Raw genomic sequence first — 23,567 nt, 5'->3', positions numbered from 1 at the left:
ATGCAACACCACCAGTTCCCTTAGAAACTTCTTCAAGCGTGATCTGGAAAATGGTTCTAGATAAAGTACCAGTGCATGTGTACATGTTTGGTGGTCTTTTTTGTATAGTCCTTCATTTTATGTACACACACACATACACACACACACACACACACACACAAGGGCAAATGAATGATTATCCTTATTATCAACAGCCAACAAGATAGGATCATTATTCAAAGAATAATTAAATATGATATTTTTAAAGGAAACAATCTCACATACACAAAATGCCAGTAAGAGAGTTCTCATTTGCTGGTAAATAAATCACGGTCCCTTTATCAATAGTTCTCAATTCTTTGTCCTTCCAATGAAATAAAAAATGTGTCTCCTAAAGACTTCTCCAGCAAATCAATTGAAAACAAGATCCCAATTCTATTAATATTATCTTTTTAAAAGTGCAGTTCATGATAGGCACCTTACCCTTTGTGCCATCTGAAAATGTCCCAGAAGGGCAGGGATGGCAAGAAGAAGATCCATTGTTATAGAATCCTGGGTTGCAAGGAGGACAATCCTTCTTCTCTCCAGAAGGGGGCAGTCTGATAGCATCTGAGAGATCCTCCCTGCAGATTTTCGGCTCGATCCACTTATACATTATCTGTGTCTGGGGGAAAAAAAAGATTTTAAAATTAAAACAGAAAGCAAATAATATAATGTTCTCACAACAAAGATGTCAAATAGACAAGCCAAAAAAAATCACAAACAGTGAGAGAACAGAAGATGGGGCTGAGAGAATCTAAAACGGTGACAGAATGAGAGAAAAAGAGAAAACTCACTAGCACCATAAGGAGAAAGTAAAAAATTGATAGAAAAATAATTATTAGTTCTCTGTGTGTATGTGTATATGTGTGTGTGTGTGTGTGTGTGTGTGTGTGTGCATATATGCTCCTTATTATGAATCCCTCTTTAAAATGTAAACAACTAAACGGTTACTCCTGAGCACATACATACAAGCAACATTATACAGACCGAGCACGTCACATGGAGAAATGCATATGTATATACACACACATGTATGCATGTAACAACACATAATGAAAAAAGGAGGCCACGGATATGAAAGAGACCAAGAAAGGGTTTGGGGGAGGATTAGGGGAGAAGAAAGGGAAGAGACAAATCAAGTGAAGATTTTAGGATTTCAAGAATAAAAGACAACCTGTAAACAACCGCTGCCCTTGTGTTGTTTGCTTCGTTGTGTAGCCTACAGCTTCACTACAATGACGTCATCTCGCTTACGTGCATTTTCGGTCGCGAGCCCAACCTTTAAGGGCTGAGCCACCTTTCCAGGTCTTCTGGCTCCTCTGTGACCTCTACTGCTCCCTTCTTTCCTCCAGACACAACCTTTACTACCATACTTTGCACATAGTAATCATCAAAGAAAAATGCCATTTTTCAAAAAGAATAGACCAAACCTCATGTGCAATCATAATGTTCATAAATATCAGTAGTTTTCCTGGGTCTTTCTCAGTAACAGGAGTTATGGTCAAACTCTCCCCTCCAGAAATTGGTAGCCCTTTTCCATGTGCTCTGAGCTTCAGGACAAACGCACCCTCTGTGGTCCATGAGCACTGTCAGTTAAACCCCTGTGTTATCCTCCTCCACACAAAACAACACAAAAATAGCGGTAACAGCCACGCCCCAAACACTCTCCACACTTAGTTATTCTCACATTGAGACTGGAATACCAAATAGGTTAGCTATTCTAAAGTAAAATTGGAATGTGAACATTGAGGGATAGAAGGTGGTATTCTATCACAAATAGTAAATCAATATCAGTACTCAATAGGAGTTTTTAGAAGAGACAATAACCTTTCCTTTCATCCAATAAACTTTTGAAAATATTGTTTGTCCATTAAAGCACCTTCCGTAGTAGGAAATCTATTGAAACTAGAGAATGGAAACCACAGGCAGTAATCCACCACTGTTTCCAGTCAGGAGGAACCGTGCATACTGAGTGTTCGGGCCACTCAAGTTGTCTCCTTAGATATGCATTATCTTGCATGAAGAAGGATGCAAAGAAAAATGCTTCAAATATAGATGTCTCAACAGAATGATAAATAGTATTATTCTCTTTTTATAGTTCCTTTTTCCACAGTCATTTTATCGCTCATGTCATGATATTCTTTAATGTGCTACTTTACCCCTCTGCCTCTGTTACCATCTGTAAAACAGTGGCTGCTACAGCCAAGGCTTCCTAAGGAACTAAAAGATTCAAATTAGATATATATCCATAAAAGGCTCTCAACTCCTTTCAAAAAAAAAAGGTAGCATGAAATTCAGAGAATCTAAATAAATAGACTCATTACAGTAGAGACACTGACTTTAAGTCTCCAGTTTAACAAATACAAAAAGCAAATTTAAAATCCTAGTAAGTTATTAATTTTCTGACTCATTAATGAAAATGCATGACTGCTACATTTAGGGGAAATTTTGGTTCCTACACAAGAACAGAGAAGATGTGCAGCAATGAAGAATCTTCTCAACCTCTTCAGGACAAGCTATGCCCAAGTTGATGAACAAGGAAACACTCTAGGTTAGAGAGGGGTGTGTATGTACACTGTGCGTGCGTGCGTGCGTGTGTGTGTATGTATGTGTGTGTGTGTGTGACTGTGTGTGTGTGATTGTGTGTGTGTGATTGTGATTGTGTGTGATTGTGATTGTGTGTGATTGTGATTGTGTGTGATTGTGTGTGATTGTGTGTGTGATTGTGTGTGATTGTGTGTGATTGTGTGTGATTGTGTGTGATTGTGTGTGTGTGACTGTGTGTGTGATTGTGTGTGATTGTGATTGTGTGTGATTGTGATTGTGTGTGGTTGTGTGTGGTTGTGTGTGTGATTGTGTGTGATTGTGTGTGATTGTGATTGTGTGTGGTTGTGTGTGGTTGTGTGTGTGTGTGATTGTGTGTGATTGTGTGTGTGGTTGTGTGTGTGTGATTGTGTGTGATTGTGTGTGTGTGTGTATTTCAGGCCAGACAACAAGACAACAACCTTGGGCACCATTCTTCTGGCTCTATCTATCTTTTCTTATAAACACAGGTCACCAGGCCAGGCTTCTCATACGGGTGTTGGGGACTGGACGTTCACTGTGTGGTTCTCAAGTCAAGCACTTCACTAAGTCCGAGAATCGAGCTACTAAACAGCTTACCCAGGAGATGCACACAGCACCTTTGAAGAAGGGTGAGTCTGATGAGAATAGAAACCATAAAAGATGCAAGTAGATTTGGGAAGCCAAATAACAAGCTGCTTCCAAAGTAACCAAAGAAGATACCCTTTATCGTTAAACATTTCAACATGGAGAAATCGTCACAAATTCTCCAGGATACGTTTTCATTACAAACCTTCCTGCCACACATGACAAACTGCTTCTCTGTCTCTCTGAGAGAGACATATGCTTCCAAGTGAAGCTGGTGGGAAGAGAAGCTAATTAATATTAATGATATTTAGAACCAGATGGCTCATAGTGCAGGTGAGACACCAACAATCAGCTCACTCTTCAGAAACTGAGATGGAAACATAAAGTGTTGTTATGAAACCAAAGCCCTTTCAGCAGATAGGTTTTACCAGACAGAATCACAATGTCCTTGTAGATCTAAGCCTTAAAAGGGGATCTCTGGGACTTTAAGGTCAGCGTGAACTACACAGAGTTCTAGGCCAGCAAAAGCTACATGGTGAGATTTTGTCAGAAACAAAAAAAGGATGAAGAAAAGAGAAAAGAAGAAAAAGAAATGAAAGAAAAATACACTGAATTTATAAAACACAGATACATTATTTTCTTATATATTAGAGCATGTTCATAGATTTCCTGATGTATATGAAAAACAGTTCATGTATATGTATAAATATAGCATGCTTGCAAATTTGTACTGTGTGTATGTGTCCTAAACAATATTTAAATTTGCATGACTTTAATTAAATTAAGCCAAGTCAACCAGGTATTATCATACTGGTCACTAGCATTATACTTGTCAATATATTAGAGCACTCAGTAATGCAATAAATATGATTTTAATATATTTTCATGTTGTTCAGATAAATTGAATTATCAATAAATCTCATTTGTTTACACTGCAGTAATACTGACTTAATCATCATTACATAGAATAAAATTAATTTAATTTTATTAGTAAGTAAGGCAAGTTTAAATAAGAAACATTTACTCTAAAGGTATTATACCCAACACTTTTCATTCCATTTTAGGGGCCTCTATATGTGTTTTCTAAATAGAAATAGCCTCACATGGCATTATTGTAGGGCCATGGTCAACCAGTTAATGTTATTAGTTTTATTGTTATTAAAAATAATGGTTACATTTCTTATTAAAAATTTCCACTAATCACTTTAAATTAGTATACATTTACTCTAAATCATTCGAAGCAATGTTTCTTTAAAGTATTTAAAGGCATAAAGAAGGCTTCACATTCACAAAAATACGAAAAGTACAAATCAGCATCAACAGATGTAAAATTAGGAAGGAAAGCAATATTTTGCTATATCCCCAAAACTACATGTCCTCCTGCAGGCTGCAAACAAACCTGAAGGACCTGTCACAGGAGCGACTTCACCCTCAGCTTCTCACTGACACAGGCTGGTACGTGCTGGTCTTTAATTTAAAGAATTACGGGTCAACTGTAAAGATCATCTGGGTATTTTCCTCCAGCTCAGTGTTGTGCGTATGGTCGTTACTTTGTGGTTTGTAAACACGATTACACAGTAGCCTGGCATGGCTGAATTAGCATGTGGCTGCCTAGCTCCTCTGAGAAGTATTCTGAGTTCCTCCCAAGGCGATAAAAGCTACCCAGCATTTTTATCCTGTGAGTGGTAGCAAATCTTTCAAGCTGTGCTCTTCTTGATCTTTTGACCTCTGAGAGAATATAGTTGTTTAAGAAAGACAGTAATAATGTGTGGAGCACCCATCCCATGCCAGGCCCTGGGCTGGAAACTTAGAGGATCTTAACTCTTCTCATAGACGCTTTATGAAGTAGGTAGCAATATCAAAGCTGCTTTAAAGACTGAAAAAAAAAAAATGAAGGCTTAAGAGCAACAAATTGTCCAGAGAACAAAGAAGTTGGGAGATCAAAGCAGAGGCAGGTTGCGACACCTAGCATCTTAGATTTCTTCTGTACAATCTGCACACACAGGTAACAATCAGAGCGCTCTCACACCGGGAAGCAGGTTTGATAAACACGGGATGAGTTAAACCCCGCTGTTACCTTTCCTTCTTCATCACACGGGGTATGGATCTGGAAATAGTCCTTGGTAGTGCAGGGTGGGCGATCCACACACTCACTGGCTCCTTCTTCTGCAACATACACACAGAACACACTTTGGAAAAGTACCAATTCCTTTGTGACCTTAAGAGAAACTGAACATCAAAACTCAAAAGCAAGCTAATGTAAAAACTCACTGTGCTAGAGTAGTTTCGGTAGGACTAGACAACCCTTAAGCAAATAAAGGTTCGTTTTTTAGTTTTTTTTTTTTATTGTTTGCTTAGTTTGGTTTGGTTTTAAGAGACAGGATTTCTCTGTGTAGCCCTGGCTGTCCTGGAACTCACTCTGTAGAACAGGTTGGCCTCAAACTCAGAGATTTGCCTGCCTCTGCCTCCCCAAAGAGTACACCATTATTGCCTGGCCAGATGTTTGCATCTTTATTTGGCCTAGAGGGAGGATAAATGTTTCTATGATACAACTACATCAGGCAGATCTCTCCTATATTAGCATTGAACACTGGACAAATAAAAAATTTCTAAATATATCTCTACAGTCTCTAAGGTAACAAACCAGGTGAAAGTAAACAGTTGGCTAGACTGATGCAAACACATTTGAACCAGATATCTATGGAGTGTGGTATAAAGGAAAATCATAGACAAATGGAGAAAGTCATGCAGAGAAGGGTACTAGAATGTCATATGGTCCCCATCCAACATGAATTCACTCCATCGCATTGGCATGTGATCCGCCATTGCTACCACACTTACTCTGCCCTGTGAAGCACACTTGACCAACATTAACACTGAGAGAGAAGAATAAAAATTGTCGATTAGTCTTACCCGAAAATTGAGAGTCCTCCTTACACCTTATGCATTCTTTAGCACCCTTCTCAGAATAGGTGTTTCTGGGGCACAGTTGGCAGTTAAATGAGCCTGGCTTGCTACTGAAAGTGCCTGGCTTGCACGGGAAGCACTCTGAAGTGTATGCCACCCCTGCATGGGAAGGAAAAGCAGTGCTTGGGAGGGAGAACCCAGGACAGTGAGCACATTAGCACCCACTTACTGCTTCTGCACAGCAGAGAGAGATGTTAATAGCAATATGAGCCTAAATCCTTGGAACAAAGAAAGACACCATGTACAAGCAAGCAGGAAAGACCCTAGAAACAGAAATCTATTGGTTTGTGCTTCCAGCTTTGTCCAGCAGATGTCCCAATGACTAATGAGGCGACATCCCAAGAGCAGGCACACAGGATGCAGCAAAACACACCGAACTTTAATGAAGAAGAATTGCCGCTTTAACTAAATGCAAGCTACTTGAACATGAGCCATGACAGCATTTATCGGGGGCTCAGCTGGTCTAGAAATGACCCATCTGGCTCAGAAAGGCACACGCAGTGTAGGAAATAGCCAGACTATTATTAGTTCTATGGATATAACAATGATCAGATTATCTGGCATAATTTACATGTCTCTAATGAGTAATGGGATCCTGTAAACAAATATACCTTCATTTTATTTAAAAAAAAAACACTGGCAATTGTCATTGTGTTTGCTGCTTTACGCTGATTAAATAATCCAGTTTGAGGGTAGAAGGGAAAAAGAAAAAAAAAACTGATTAATCAATTTGGTGAACATAAAACTAAGGTATTTAGACTTGCATAAGGTCTGACATTAATTTGTGTCTTTGTTATAATATAAACCCTTGAGTCAGTTAAACCAACACATTGGATGAGTGACTACTAAGGCTCATAGCTATAAAATACCTTCGATGGTGATGTTTTTTACTAGCACGGGCTTGACTGCCTTGGAGCCCATAAGGATGCCTGTTGTTCTCCAGTACAGAATGTTTGTGCCTGATTTCAGCATCACCTACAGAAAGAAGCACAGACACTCGGGTCAGTATTCCTAACCACACCAAAGATTCCTCCCTTATACCCTTTTTCAATTCTTTATATAATCAACATTAAAATAGAAATAAAAACTTAAATACTCTTAGTTCCAGCTTAAGCTACAATGAAGTTGATTCAAAATTAAGAATAGAACTGTTTGACAATCCACAAATATACTAAGGAAGAAACTAAGTCTAAAAAGATAAACTTGTTCTTCAACTTCAAGGCTGTGGCTTAGACGCAGAAGGGTTCTGTCATACAGGGTGAATAAATCTGATCCCAAGCATATACTTTGACGGTAATGTTACTCTTAAGGTGGATCTCTGAGCTGTGAGAAGGAAAAAGGCAGCATAGTGTTTGTCTCTGCTCTGGCCTGGATATGGTGTTCTCACTCCCTGGAGATCCATATGTAGCCTGGTCCCCAAGTGTGGCAGTAGTGAACTTTTGTGAGCTGAGGCTGATGAGATGTAGTTATGTCACCGAGAACATTGCCTCATGAAGGTGCTAGTGCTGGTCTCGTGCCCTTAGTTCCCACAGGAATGACCCTAACAAAAGGGTGAGTTTGGGGCTCCCTGGGACTGGGTAGAGTCTCTGCCTGGCTGACTTCAGGCTTCACCATTGAGTACCCATGAATACATTTCTGCCATCTGATGTTTCTTCCACAGAGCTGAGAAGATGTGGGTATTCTGATCTTAAACCTCCAAAACAGAATTAGATAAGTCTTTGAGATTTAGAAAATATACAACCTTGCATATTTTGTTCAGTGACAAAAAATGGGTTACGTAGCTTCATAGCTTTTAAAACTTTTCAACGAGTCACAGCGTGACAGGAACAAGGCTACAGGTTGTTTGATCTAACTCTAACCTGAGACATTTAATGACAATCACATTTGCTCCCTTTGCTACTGGGACATTTTTTACACCGAAATCAAACTAATTTTCTAATCAGTTTCTTGCTGATGCAAGTAATTGATCCAAAGCTAGGAGGCCATTGCTTTTTCATTTGATACCTTTATTCTTCTATGAACCCTGACTGATGACAGTCAAGCTATACAACATGAAATCTGCCCTACTACACACCCTGGAAGATGTGGGGAACTAGTGCTCTCAGTACATTGCTCTGGAGTTAAGTCCTCAATGGTGATGATAGTATACTTACTGATGGCCAAAGTCCCGCTGTTGCAGGATGGCTGCTTGTTGGTTCCCAGCTGCCTGGCTAGCTTAGATGTGAAATAATCACACAGAAACTGTGTTAATTAAATCACTGCTTGACACATTAGCTCTAGCACCTTATTGGCTAACTCTTACATATTAATTTAACCCATTTCTAAGAATCTGTGTATCGCCACATGGCAGTGGCTTACCAGCAAAGTTTTGGCATGTCTGACTCTGGCAGTAGCTCCATGGCTTCTCCCTGACTTCACCTTTTTTCTCCCAGCATTCACTTTAGTTTTCCCCACCTAGCTCTGTTCTTTCACCCTTTCACAGGCCAAGACAGTGTCTTATTCATTAACCAATAAAAGCAACACATAGACAGAAGGACCTCCCACACCATCCTGACAACTGGATGTTGAACTGAACTGACCTTAAGTGATACATTAACCAAACCAACTATGGAAATACAGCTCTAATACAGAGCCAGGTTTTAAAATTACGCCTCACTCCAAAAAGACAACGTCACAAGTGTCACAAACAAGACATGTACTAAAACATATCACCTGAACATCTAAAATTCAAGTATTTAAAGATATGTGTGGAACAAAAGTAAACTTCATCCTATGGCGTGAGCAGAAAGGGTAGAATTTTGACAAACCAATATATAGAAAAATATATAGAAAGTAGGTTGGCACTCCAAAAGTGGGTAATTTTTGTGACAATCAAGTCTATGCAATGTTAAAGACCACAGAGGCCCAAAAAGCAATCCTGATAACTCCCTTCTTAAAACTACCACAGAGAACATGGAATGAAGGCAATTCGTGATCTTGCCAATGACCAGATACTGGTCTATCACATGTGGCAGGCACATTTGTAAAATTGCATACTCAAACTGAGTAATATTTTATACTAGTTTTAAGTAGTTCCCTAAGTTGTTGAGTCCCACTTTAAAGGGGAAGAAAGCTGAGATGAACAGGGAATGGCAAAGCATCCTAAGGAAAATAGAAAACAGAAAAATAATCTAAAATTTTAAATGTGAGTCTGAGAAACATGAAGGCAATTTCTTTGCTAAATGGAACTTCACTGAAGTTGGAGATCATGTTGCTCTTTTTATTTTCTTAGAATGAATGCTTAGAAATAGTTGAGAATTAACATGCATCCTTTGGGTATATGCCCAAGAGTGGTATTGCTGGATCCTGAGTAGACTGAGTTCCAACTTTCCGAGAAACCGCTACACTGATTTCCTAAATGGCTGTACAAGGTTGCACTCCCACCAGCAATGGAGGAGTGATCTCTTGCCCCACACTCTCTCCAGTATAAGCTGTCATTAGTGTTTTGATCTTAACCGCTCTGACTGGTGTAAGATGGAATCTCAGAGTCGTTTTGATTTGCATTTCCCTGATGATTAAGGATGCTGAGCAATTCTTTATGTGTCTTTTGGCCATTTGCAGTTCTTCTGTTGAGAATCTGTGCCCCATTTTTGATTGGATTATTTGATAATTTGATGTCTAGTTTCTTGAGTTCTTTATATATTTTGGAGATCAGTCTTCTGTCTGATGTGGGGTTAGTGAAGATCTTTTCCCATTCAGTAGACTACCTTTTCGTCTTATTGACTGTGTCCTTGATTAACAGAAGCTTCTCAGTTTCAGGAGGTCCCATTTATTAATTGTTGCTCTCAGTGTCTGTGCTACTGGGGTTATATTTAGGAGGTGGTCTCCTGTGCCCATGTGTTCAAGACTACTTCCCACTTATTCCTCTGGCATCTAGGAGCACAATAGTTTTGGAGGGATAACTTGTTCAGCCTAGATATGGGGGATTGCCTTAGTCTTGCCTCAAAGGAAGTGAAGTGTCAAACTTTATTGACTCCCCATAGGAAGTTTTACCCTTTCTGAGGAGTGAATGGGGGAGTGGGGTGGAGGGAAGGGTGGATGGGGAGGAGGGGAAGGATTGGGAATAGGGGTGGCTATGTATAATGAGAAGATTGTATTAAAAAATTCTTAATGAAAAAAGAAAGTTAAGAAAAAGAAATCATTGGGAAATGGAAGGAAAAGAATTGGTGTCAACAAATGGACACAAAAAGAGACTTACAGAATGCGAGCCCCATTCTCCACTGTCTGTGAGTTTCACCCACTTGTCTGTGGTGGCATCCATCTCCTGGCACTGGTCATTCTGAATCTGTGAGTTAAACACAAGCACGTGGTGATGCTTTGGGAATAATAGCTTTCATTCATTGCTGTTCCCAGCACACGCTGCAAAAACACCCTTCAACCCATTTTAAACAACAACAGAGTAATCTCCAGCAAGCAAACATACCAAAAGCCCTGGAGGTTACAGTACAACTGCGTGTGGGGGAGTGGTTCTCAGAAAACCATCTCATTGTTGTAACCAAAGGCCAGGCCAGTGAAAATAATGACACTGGAAGGTCAGAACCAAGCCTCCGCCTAGTTTGCCCGCATGTTCAACAGTTCACATTCACCATGCAAGCTCAAGTTTAATAGCTAATTAATTTAATTATCTTTTTAATTTATTAGTAATTTAACTTCAACTGTTTCTCTTTTTGAGTATTTCATTCATAAGTATACTGTATTTAAATCATTTCTAACTCTCCTTCTCCCCCTTAAGGTCCCTCCCACACATCTCCAACTTCATCTCCAACCTGGGATTCCTGACTTCATCTGCATTTATTATACATCTGTAAACACCCACAGAGTCAATAATAATGCTCCTCATAGGAACTCATGTTAAGGATGATACTTAGAATTGGTTAACCTGTTAGGGATTACACTCGAAGAAAACTGATTCTCCCTCACTCAGCAGCCACTGATCACAGGATGACTCCACCTAGGGGTGGAGGCTTGTGAACTTGCCCCTTCCGCCCTGGCATGCTGACTGGTGCGGCCACTATTCAGGTCTCAATTAGGTGACCATTCTGCTAAGATTTTTTGGCGTAGCTTCTGTCATGTCTAGATGTCACTACCTCGCAGCAGGTGTCCTGAAATTTGGACTCTTAAAACTCTTTCTGTCCCCACTTCTGCCATGTTCCCTGAGCCTTAGGAGTGAGGGGGTTGCATTGCAGATGTGCCAGCTGGAAATGGGCACCCCACAGTCATCTATCGCCTTCATTTTCACCCGTGTGGACCTCTGTTATGACCTCCATCTGATGCCAAAAGAAAGGGAGAGCTACATTTATCTGCCAATTTCACTGACAGCAGTAAAAATTTAAATCAGCAAATAGTGTGTTCTGACTGTCAATTTCCCAGGACATAATCCAAATATGTCGCTACATGGTAATGGATAAAATCTATTTCTTAACCCTTGTAATGGAGTAAATATTAATGACACTTAAGATGACTAGAGATAACATATTTTACATTAAACATCTTGAACTCTCTGGATAATCCTTGAAGAGTGTTCAGAGGTTAGGACACTACTTTTTCAGGTCTACAAAGCGTACAGAGACACCTAAAACCAGGCCATCATTGTGGTACAGCAATATTGTCGGCAGCAGGGTGGAGGCCAAGTTCATCACATGCTCACCCCCGTCAAAAACGATCTTTCTCTGTAAATTACTCTTGCTGCCTGACTTCTTTTTCTATCTGTCACAAAGCTTAAAGTGTTCTCACAAAGAGAACTGTCTAAAGACTTAAGTAGACAATAGTTCCATTTGTGATCCCAATATCAAGAGAATATCCAATTGAGATTTCCTTTCATTGAACTTGTGTCCTATTCTTCCCCTGACCACCACGTGACACCAATGTGAAGTCATTTCATACGTGCTGCAGGCTCTGAATATGCCTTCAGTGAACAATGACTAGGCACGCTAACGGCTTTTCACACGTGAAAGCAGATATCACATGATTGTGACATTCCCCGACACGTTGAAGAAGTAAATTCCATTACTCATTTTGAAATTAGCTAAGGTGCAACCATGGACCAATAACCTCTCTAGGTTTCAGCTTCATCATTTTTAAAAGACATGGAAAGGCTCACTCAGTGCTTCAATGCTTCAAATTAAACACTGTTTATATGTACTTTTCTTCGCATCCACCTACATCTTTCTTATCTTCAAACAGTTCCTTTTCATCACTGATGGATGATGACTGAGAAATATTGACCCGAGTCAATAAATCATGATCTATAAGTGTAAAACACCAATACAGGGATCAGCAGGAGCTTGCCACCCCTTTCAGACTCTAAACCAGACGAATACAGGCATCTCTGTCAGGAAGGAATGAAATGTTACACCCGAAAAACACCTTTATGGACTACTCTCAAGGGACGTGTTGGGAAATACAAAGAAACTGCCTATTCACAATTAGACCCTTGTCTGCTTTCCTAATTTCCTTTTCTGCAATACTGCTAAAATGTCACAAGAAATATTCACTATTTCTCACAAGACTTTTTGCAAATAAGATATACTTTAGAAAGTATATCTGTCTAAATGTTGCTTAATGTCCTAAAACATCAAGGTATACCCATATTAAAAGATGCTCAAAATGCCTCATCAAACAACCCACTTCACAGAAGGGAACAGTGATGACCAGAAAGTCAGACTAACTGCCCAAGAACACACAGCTTATAATTACAGAGTTAAGATGAGAGCCAGAACCTCTTCACTTCAAAGGCATGGGAAATAGTTCTTGCCTTCAAACTTTTGATATAGAAACTATAATTACTGATTTGAAACACTCATCACCAAGATCAATATAAATTTGTTTGAAATTGTTAGTATAGTCTTTTCCTAAAATCTGGATTCCAGGAGCGTTTTCCCCATTGTTGGCCAAAACAAACACTGCTTAGTGTAATTCCATCTGAAAACATTTTCTCAAGAATTCAGGTCACTGTCATAATAAATGTTACCAGATCAGATACAGCTTACATTAGTTCAATAGCCTCAGTAACTATTCTGTAGCACAAATAAAAAAAAATCCTAAGACAGATATTGGGGTCCAAGCTGAAGATCAGAAAAGCAAAGCAGCCAGCCACTGGAGATATTTTACCTCTATCAAGGCCCAGAAAAACAAAGGGGCCATCCTGCAATGCGCTCCACCAACCTCTGTCTCCACATTCTGCTGAGTTCCTGTCTCTTCCTCTTTATATTCCTCTCTCCACCCAGTCATATTACTCCTGTCTCCAGCTCCCTAGTGCTAGGATTAAAGGCATGTGATCCTAAGTGTTGGGATCACCTTTGTGTGAGCTCTGTTTCTCTTAGATTGAATCTTTTGTAGCCCAGGGAGGCTTTGAACTCAAAGAGATCCATCTGCCTGTCTCCTGAGTCCTAGAATTAAAGGTGTGTGGCACCACTCTCTGGCCTATATGGTTGATAAGTAAGACTACTTTGCCCTCTGATCTTCAGGCAAGTTGTATTTGTTAAAACACAAATAATATACCACTATATTATTCTGTTAGTATATAATAATATCTTAGATTCTCTCATCCCACCTAAGCTCATGACAGACACATCAACTATTTCATTCAGGGAGTCCTTTCAACAGTTCAATATTCACAGAAACAGAACACACAGACATTTTTTTCTTCTGAAATAATTGTGAATAAACAAATTTAGTCAGTAAGGAAATATTTACTGACTTGTAAGGAAATAGTTTAAGTTCAAAACAAAAAACTTAATATAATTTTAACATAATAGAAACTGTTATGAGGACTTGATACTTGGTACATAACCAGGTTGAGGACCTTAGCTCAGATCCCCAGCACATACAAAAGACGGCTGTAGTGGTCCATCTCTAACCCCAGCACTGGCAGAGCAGAGGAAGGCCGATCCCCAGGGCTGACTGGCCAGCCAGCATGGCTGAATCTGTGAGCTCAGGTTCACTGAGATACTCGGCTTCAAAAAACTAAAGTGGCGAGTGAGAGAGGAAGCATACAACATCTGCCTGTCCTCCATACATGCACACACATTATGAACATGTAAACATCGATACTAATCTACACACACAATGCATAGGAAGTAACAGTTTTGTAGCCAAAAAAATAAAATGAATCTTGGAAAAATTATTTGTGACGTACAGTCTAAGCCAAATAGCCACCTGATGAACATAACCAGAGGTGAAACAAGCCAATGTTATTCCACAAGAAAGATCTGAAAAGTAAAGAAACAATGTTAATTTGAACACAAAGTACAGAGGTAGGGGGGACTTTGTTTTAACATTGAAAGATCCAGTTAACACCTTCCAGAAAATTAGGAGGCATAAAGTGGAATGGAATAGTAGTTTTACAGGCCGTTATATGAATGTTCCCTAAAAATCAAATTCTATAATGTGAAAAGCCTTACAAAGAACTCAAAGAAGATGTTGTTGTCCACATACTGGTACTCAAAGAAGACATAGCCTGACTTCTTCAGGTGCACGGCATAGATCAGAGAGACAGTGCAATCATCCCGGTTAGACTCTATATAGTTCCCACGAGGAAGCCAAGAAGAGCTGTGAAAACAGAACCAAAAGTTGTTTTTTTTTATGAGAAAGTAATTTTATTAAATTATAAAAGTTTCCAAAAGTTTTATGTAAGAGCTCAGAAACCTCTTCTAGCCACAATCCTTTCAGAGTAGCAGAAGTAGATACTATGGGCAAAAGAAGGCTATATCACCAGCTATGCTGAAACTCAAAGGTTAACTACACTATTGAGAAGTTTATTTTTTTACTTAATTTTACTTAAAATATAATGACATCATTTTGACCCTTTCCTTTCCTCCCCCTAACCTTTCCTATGTCCTCCCATTCCAGACCCTCCCATGAACACTTCCTTAGTCCTTCTCAAATTGCCTTCAGAATAATAACACCAACAGACATGGAAGGTGTTCATTACAAAAACTACTGCTAAGAGAGGGAGAGTTAGTCTTTTCCAGGGGTGAATCCCAAGATTGGTTATTCAATGCAGAGTAGTCATCCTTGCGATCAGACACATACAAGCAACAGGAAATGGATTTGGCAGGTTGTGTTTATATAGTTATGTGTGTGTGCATATTTTTATACACAGTACTAACAATAGCCATAGTAAAAGGGTTTATTGTTATAGCACATGGCAAAATATGCTAAAATCGTTGTAAGACTATATGATCAATTTACTATAAAATGCTTTTTGTCTACTAAAAATCACTAATATTAATATTCACAACCTCGGGTAGAATTACTCTTTCAAATAACATCTGAGTTTGACTTATAGACACATACATATACACAAAGGGAGAGGTGGAGAGAGGAAAAGAGATAGAGGGAAGGAGGGAGAGAGGGAGAGAGAGAGAGAGAGAGAGAGAGAGAGAGAGAGGGTCTATAGAAAGAAATAGTACTACCAAACGCTAAATATTTAAATTAATATATAAAGTTGTAGTACTTTTGACCTCTTAAATTGTTGAAGAAGTCATGATATAGAAACCAAAACCTCCACCATGAGTTAATGCTAGATCCTCTAAAGCACCTAAGAATGTGCTGTAAGCAATGGATCTTTCAAACAGAACACTGGCGTGTGTCAGGGTTTACAGCATGCTTCACAATATCTGAGGCACCAAGAAAAGTATAAATGTGCATTACTGTTCTATATGTAACGATCTAGAAGATGAAACCCTGTCTACACTACAATCAGAACCTACACTATAATCTGCAGTCTTCAAAACTTAGGGTTAGCCAAGAGATCCTAACACACACAGAAAAAATCACCAAACAGAGCAAGGAAAAAATAAAACATGATGAGTCTCAGTCAAATTTTAAATGTCTAGTTATCCAACACCATTAAGACAATAAAAAGTCAAAAGTCACAGACCTGAAAGAAATATCACAAACACATGCATATGTGTGTATAACATACAGCAAGTATTTCACAGATACATACATATGTATTTCACAGATACATACATATATGTCTCGTGTCCATAATGTATAAAGGACTTCTCGGCTCAATAATTAAGTAGTCAATATGACCCAACTGATTAAAAAGAAACAAACAGGATGTAATGCCAGATGACTAGGGAGAAGAGGAAAACAATAGTCAACCGAAATTTATGTTGAGAAGTTATTATATTAAAGAAACTATATTGAAAAAAAGTCTATTTATGGATTTTTCTTGATGAATAGGATGTCAATATTCAAGTTCACCAGAACAAAGACCTGGTGTCCCATCACACGCTGCTCCTGTCCCACTCTAAGGCACTTTTATGCATGCATGGTGCTGTGCTTGGCCAAAGCCACATTGAAATGACTTGCCAGTTTAAGAGGAGTGAACATTGGTGGTGGTTCTGTAAATATTTTGGTTGTCAACTTGGTTAGATTGAGAAAAGCCTAAAGCACCCCTTTGGTTCTGTCATGCAAGCTTTACCAGAGATAATTCAACCATGAGAGTTTGACCTAATGAATCCATGAGTGGATTCAAATTCTGAATAGAGTCTTGAGTAGTGACCGAGGTAGGGAGGGTAGCGCATGTTTGGAAGGTAGACCATGGTGGTGCATGGTCACTTAGGGCATGTTCTTGGGAGCTGTATCTTGCCATGTCTCCCATTTGTTACTGACCTGTCTTGCTCTGCTTGCTGTTTGTTGTGAGTTGAACAGCTATGCTCTCCCACCCCAACCCCACGGTGAGAAAAACACACCTATCCCCCTTTGGTTGTTTCTAAGGATCTTTTCGAGAAAGTAATTAATGCAGTCTTGGAGCTGCAGAACTAAACTAAATAAATGTCATTAAAAATTCCTCAATATCAGGTGCTCTAAAAATAGAAATGCATAGACTTATACAGACAGACAGACAGACACACACACAGAGAGAGAGAGAGAGAGAGAGAGAGAGAGAGAGAGAGAAGGGGGGAAGTGAAGGAAGATGGAGGGGATATGCCAAGAAATGCATCTCTTAGCTGAGCTAACTCCTCAGTGTCTTTCAACCATGATGAAGATGCCAGGTTCCTGATGAAGCATTCTTGTCAGAAGGCAGCCAGAGGCTCCCTGTTTTACTACCTCTACTTTAAGTTCCTAAACATGGCCACATTACAGGAAATGGTGCAGAGTCAATGAAGAGAACAGAAGGAAGTGCCTTTCAAGGGAAAACACTTTTCTTTTTCTCTTGAAAACAAGTTAGCATTTCTCCAGCGCTGTCATATGCGAAGCTAGTGATCAACTAGCAATTAAGCAAAAGACCTTTCAACATGAGATCCTTAACCTACACTCCTAGAAAATAATCAATGTCTTAATGAAGGTCAAACACGCAAAGAAATGGGGCAAAAACATTAAATTTCTCTTTAAAAAATAGAGAAAAGTTAGTAGAAATACCACAGCCCAAAGTTTGATTATAATATAAGATAATGAACCCATTTTTCTAATAGCTCTTTTGCAGTCTATATACAATTTCTATTATATTGTGAAGCCAATTATTTTCTCATTAAAAATTTAGCTACATCCCTTGTAATGTCAGTCCAAAAAATACTCCTCTTCTCAGATGTTCCCTGAGCCATAGGTACAGGCTTTGTGCTAGAGTTGTATCATTGGACGTTGGGCATCCCACAAACAGTGTTTCTCTGCATTTTAACAACTTGTATATTTCTGTAATGGTCTCACAAATGATCCAAAAAAGAAGCTTCTGGGATGAGGGAGGAGAGCTAAACTTATCTGTAGGTATAAGCTTAACTATGTAGAATACCATTGGAAATTGTTCAGGCTTAGGAAAGGGGCAGTCATAGGCTCTCTGCTAGGAACCATGACGTCATCAGACATGAATAGTTGGCTGTCTGCACTGTGAAGCATGAGTTCCATTCTACTGATCAGGGCTTGAGTCCACTTACACAGTTGGCGGTGGTAAGATGGAGGTGCTGCTATTGGACTCTTGAACTTCTTGCCGTGCTAGTCCTTGTTGTAGCTAACAGGTTTTACACTTGGGGAAGACTTCTGATTGCTTTCCTCTGTTGGCGGCTTGCATAGCAACTTCAAATACTGGGAAAGCTTGACCTTGGGGAGGAAGTCTCCAGGTCAGCTCCCGCTCAACTCCTCCAGGTCTGAAGTATGTTGTGTCTCCAGCAATACAGTCTTACCTTCTAGTTCTTGAGGCAACCAAGTAGGCAGTAATAATAGGCAGCAAGGGGGTCTCTTGGACTCCCCTGACAAAAAACCCAAAGGGCAGTTTCCCATGCCTGGGTTTTTGTTAGTCTAATACTATTATCATCCAAGTGATGTAATCTCATTAAATGTGTGTGTGTGTGTTAAGTAAACATTCATTGCTGAAAAGGGATTAGAAAGAGTCAGAGGATCAGGATGTATGCTTCACCTATGAAATCTCAATGATATGCTCACCTAAACAAGACCTGCACCATGACACCACCAGCTGACATGACAAATTGGATGAGAGAACTCTCACAAGGCCCCATCACAGATAAAGAACTATAGGCGATTAATGGCTGCTTCAAGAGGGAAAATCAGCCGTTCTCAAGGATGAGCCCCCATCAGATTATCCAATCTCGAATGGTCAGTCATAAACAAACACACATTTGAACAACACTAAATGGACTCAGCATCAAGTATTTATATGCACATATATTCATATACACACATATTTACATATATATGGATATGTATGTCTGTAATAATAGAAGTCGTGAATTTGAGAGAGGTTTGGGTGACACAGGAGGAATCAGAGGGAGGAGAAGAGGGTAGGAATTACATAAATAAAGCACTCATTTGTTAAATCATTCAAAAATGCAACTCTTTGCCCTGACTTAATCTACAATCCTCATCAGTAGTAAAACCGTCCTCAACTTTTTCTAGAAAGGAATGACTACACCTTTGCCAAGTCTTGCAAAGTGCAAAGTGCCGTCGCTTGGGTCTTACTTGTTACAGCCACCCGGCCTGCTGTCAGAAGGGCCCACCACAGTGTCCATGAATGTGGCAACGTTGGAAAATCCCGCTGGCAACTCATCCCATTCATCAAATTTGATGCCACTGCCCAAGGAGTAGGTGCCTTCGACACACTTACTGCATACCTGGTTCTTCATTTCTAGATATTCTCCAGAGGCACAGGAGAAAGCTGGAAGGCAGAAAAAGGTACAGCCCATTAGTCATTGGCCTCTTCCGGTAACCCTCTCTCCTTTGTTTTGTCAGCAGAGTTGTTTTCATAAAACCCCGAGGAAAGCCTTCCAATGTCGTCCTAGATGCTATTTGCGCTCCACAATCTCCCTCAACCTGTTTTGCTCGCCTCACCTTTTGCTCCACACTCTTTTGATCAAAACAAAATGCATATTAATCCTCTCTTCTGCTACTGTGCTTTCCTTCCCAGATGCTGCACCTTCTCTATCTGGATAACTCTAGTTCCTATGTAAAATGATCGTCTTCAAGCCAAATAATCCTCAACCCTCATCTCACACTGTCATCTGTGCCCACCTCCATGGCCTAACAGTTCACTTTCCACAGCTCCTCCCCTAAGGTACATAGAAATTAATAACGAAGGAAAGTATTACTTTTTCTCCATAGAAAAAGAGGCCATTATTTTGGGGTCCTAGTTGTACCTAGCGTATGCTAAGTTCAAGCAAAATGTTGGTCCAACGAAGAACAAAACAGAAAGGAGATACAGGATAGTAGTGCAGTCACTAAGCAAGTTATCCCCACTCTGAAGCCTTTTCAACATCTTCGACCTTTGCAATATTTACCATGGCAACCTGGCCATTTACACCACCCTCATCCATGTCTAAAGCCAAGGTCTCTGCCTTTTTAAGAGCTAGACTAAGCCAGGAGTTTTGCTGCTAAGTTATTACTCATTCAATAAATGCAAATCAATGTTTCCAAAGAGCATGGCCCTGTGTGGGGTGGAATTAGAGCTGAAGCCTGGAGAGGGGCTATCTAATCCCTTAATCAGGACATTAAAGGAATAAGAACAAAATAAAATGTCCAAATTAACTGATGAAAAGAAATCTCCCAGCCCAGTGAGGCAGCAAGAGCCTCACAGGCGGGCACACGCCTCTTAATACAGCGGAGGACTTAAACAGAAATAAGAAAAAGCTGTCTTTTAAAAAAAAAATCTAATTAAAGAATTAGAGCTGAACCCCACACTCATCCGCCCACTCACCCACAAAACTAATAGAATGGTTCTCTTTAGAAAAGCTTAAACTGCTCCTCAGTGAACTGGGAACATTCAAACCAATATTCTGAGATCAGTAAAACAACAGAATATCAGCGAAGGATGGGCAGAGAACATTGCACAAGGTCAAAGATATCCTGGATACAGGAAAGGAAGATCATCTTGGAACAAGGTTATTACACCTCTTAATTCTGTGGCATTGAGTCCACTAATTGTCTCTTCGGGCTTTTGTTCCCGAGGTAACTACCATGGGCGCTGCCTCACAGGGCTATGTTAAAAAATGTAATACGTGTGACTTCCCTGTCATATGCACATGCTCACCGTGGTGGCTAGTAGCAGTATGAGAACCAGCAAAGAAACAGCTAAGAAAACTATTTATTTCTTTTCGTGTCAGTGAGTTAAAGGTCTTCTAGTAAACTCAGACTCTAACAACAGTCCCCTAACGTAACTAATAGGATCAACAACAAAGCAGCATTCGAAACTCTCTCTGAAGACAGTTTAGTCTGAAATCAAATACTGATGTTTTAGATTGATTAGCAATTAATAAAGATGTTTCATTTCACCTTACAGCTTATTATCCACCGTGAAGGGAGATTTAGGAAGGAACCCAAGGCAGGAAAGAAGAGAAAAGAACCAAAGCAGAGGCCATGGAGGAGTGCGGTTTACTCGCTTGCTCTCCATGTTTGCTTAGCCTGCTTTCTTACAGAAGCCATGACCACCAGCCCAGGGATGGCACCACCCATAGTGGACTGAGTTTTTGCACATTAGTCAGGAACTAAGAAAATGCCCCCAGAAGCATGCGTAAAGTCCAGTCTGAGAGAAGCGATTCCTCATGTGAGGTTTTTTCTTTCTAAATGACCCTAGACTGTTCCAAGTTGACAAAAATAAATAAATAACTAGTCCATCAGGTCTGTAAATTATTGTGAATGCCTAAGTATATGGATTTGAGGGTTATGAATAAATTATGCAAATATAGAACCCATAAATCATGACTGTATTTATAATAGACTCATGAAGGATAAAGGTATTATATACATATGCCAGGTAAGAAAACTGAGCCACGGTATATTTTATATTTAAATAACCTGGTTACCCAGTATCTGATCAACAAAGAGCACAGAAAACAGAGTCTAGCTTTCTTGGTTCTAAAAGCACTACCCTACCTTAAAGAAAATTCAAGGGAACTAATAATCAGTGTCCAAAGGAGAAACAATTCTAACAAATCCAGTACCACCTGCTACATCACCTTCCATTCATCTGCAACATAAGACAATATTTAATTCCCACTCTCACATTAGTTGTAAGTTTCTCAAATGTTAAACCGAAAACATGCATTTGGGAACTATTTTAGCAAACTCCTAACTTCCATAGGTCTAATAACGTTGTTTATGAACGCAAGATAAAAGTAACATCCATCTCAAAAAACTAAGGGACTAGGTGACGGGAGTGTTGTTCAATACACCTGGCATATGTCACAAATAATTGCATTGGACGCTACTCATATCAGGGACACGTAAATAATAAGTAGGATGATGCTACCTTGTGTCTGCAGGACAGCCATGCTGTCCAAATTCAATGGACAAAGACCTTCAACAACACAGGAAAGCTAAGAAGTCCTAAAGTATTTCATCGTTTAATCCCTTTTAATCCTTTGCTTCTATTCTGTCTTTCTTTCATCCCAATAGGCACATATCAAAGGAAGAACTACACACTCTGGTTAAAATTTAATTGATATCACAAGAGTATACTGATTTAACGTAATTGATTTAAATTTAATTAATTTCACAAAGTTATAGCAATGCCTACCTTTGCTAGCACTCACAAGCATCTCCTTCTTGATACTTTCTTTCAAACTGTCATTAACTTTCTCTCGTAATACTGATCTTGGCAGTCGGGCTTTGGTGTGGTCTACAATTTCAGTAACTACATTCTTTGTTTTGCTGTTGTTTGTTTGTCTGTTAGTACAGCATAGGATACTTTAATTAGGCAGGGTACTGCCCAGTTTTTCTAGATATTAGCTGTTGTATGGATTGGCTATATTTCATTTTAATTAATTGGTCATTTCTAAAGTAAAGTAAAAAATTAACTTCTTCCCAACAACCTTGAAATCCTATAATAACTAAATGAAATTGACAATTAGCCAACCCTGGAGCTTTTGTAGAAGGACTACGTTAGTTTTTCAAAGCTTGGACAAAATACCTAAGCAAAGCAAATTAAAGAGGCCTGGTTTCATTTTGGCTCACATCCATCATGGTAGGAGGAGCATGGTGGAACAGATTTTGTCATATCATGGTGGCCAATAACCAAGAGAATGCTGATATTCCCTGACTTTCATCTTTCTGGCTTATTACTTCATTGGGCCCCATCCTGCTCCCCACTGCTGCCTACAGAGTGGCGCTATCCACATTAGAATTCTCTTTGCTTAATTCTCTCTGGAAAGACCCTCACAATTACACTCAGAATTGCTCTTGGCTGATCTGCTAGGACTGCCTCAATACAATCACATTGAGAAAAATAGAAAGCAGACAGACAGACAGAAACAGAAAAGGAGGGAGATGGAGAGAGATTCAGACACAGACAGAGATGAAGACAGAGACAGACAGCCAGGCAGACAGAGAGACAACGACCTTCTTGTCTAAGGTTGCCACTGTTTGGCAGTCGTCTCAGCCTGGGCTTTCTTAGTACTTTACCACAGCAGCAACTGGAAGAGAGATATTTAAAACTTCACCTGCAAAGTCCAGGCTTAACCGGGAGGCCAGGCGCTGGCTCTCTACTGACTCTGTTTTCCTGAATTGTTTCTACAGCTATGACCCTGAAAGGGCTCAAATGCACAGGCGCCAAGAAGCAGATACGGAAAATACTATCCTAGTGCATCACCAAATAACAAAGCCATGGGCAGCTTGTGTGGCCCTCAGGGTTCCTGTTCTCACGTTCCACTGGGAACATCCCACCCTCTTCCTCGTCATAGGTCTGCTTACAGGACCCAGTAAGAGACCATCAAAGGGAGAGTCTCTGTGGGAAAAGGAGCGTGATAGAAAAAGTAAGATATTAGAGGGAATGCAAGCAAAATGTGCCAAGAAATAGTTAATAAATCGAATTACTTATATACTAACTATTCTCTCTGATTTATGTCTATCAGTAAAAAGTATTTTTAATGTTTATCATGGAGACTCTTGGTTTTAGCTCTCCATCTAAAGACCTCATGTTTTAAAAGACTACAGCT

The 23,567-nt window shown here is 39.6% G+C and overlaps 1 protein-coding gene across 2 annotated transcripts in view; it reads right to left on the bottom strand.

The window, feature by feature from the left end:
- The window catches only part of Elapor2 (endosome-lysosome associated apoptosis and autophagy regulator family member 2), a 164,234-nt gene that overhangs the window by 43,646 nt on the left and 97,021 nt on the right, over window positions 1–23,567 (bottom strand). For both annotated transcript variants that reach the window (XM_085684180.2, XM_085684181.2), the window contains exons 3-9: window positions 19,102–19,297; window positions 14,580–14,727; window positions 10,376–10,462; window positions 7,008–7,113; window positions 6,085–6,237; window positions 5,249–5,337; window positions 463–643 (exon numbers count right to left, since the gene is read on the bottom strand). In XM_085684180.2, coding sequence (XP_085540306.2) covers window positions 463–643; window positions 5,249–5,337; window positions 6,085–6,237; window positions 7,008–7,113; window positions 10,376–10,462; window positions 14,580–14,727; window positions 19,102–19,297 — 960 coding nt within the window. The remainder of the gene's footprint in view (window positions 1–462; window positions 644–5,248; window positions 5,338–6,084; window positions 6,238–7,007; window positions 7,114–10,375; window positions 10,463–14,579; window positions 14,728–19,101; window positions 19,298–23,567) is intronic.

The sequence above is a fragment of the Myodes glareolus genome, chromosome 27, assembly GCF_982192425.1.
Source record: "Myodes glareolus chromosome 27, mMyoGla1.1, whole genome shotgun sequence".
Classification (NCBI taxonomy): Eukaryota; Metazoa; Chordata; class Mammalia; order Rodentia; family Cricetidae; genus Myodes; species Myodes glareolus.
The sequence above is the reverse complement of the archived record's forward strand: the minus strand, read 5'-3'. Positions and strand labels throughout refer to the sequence as shown.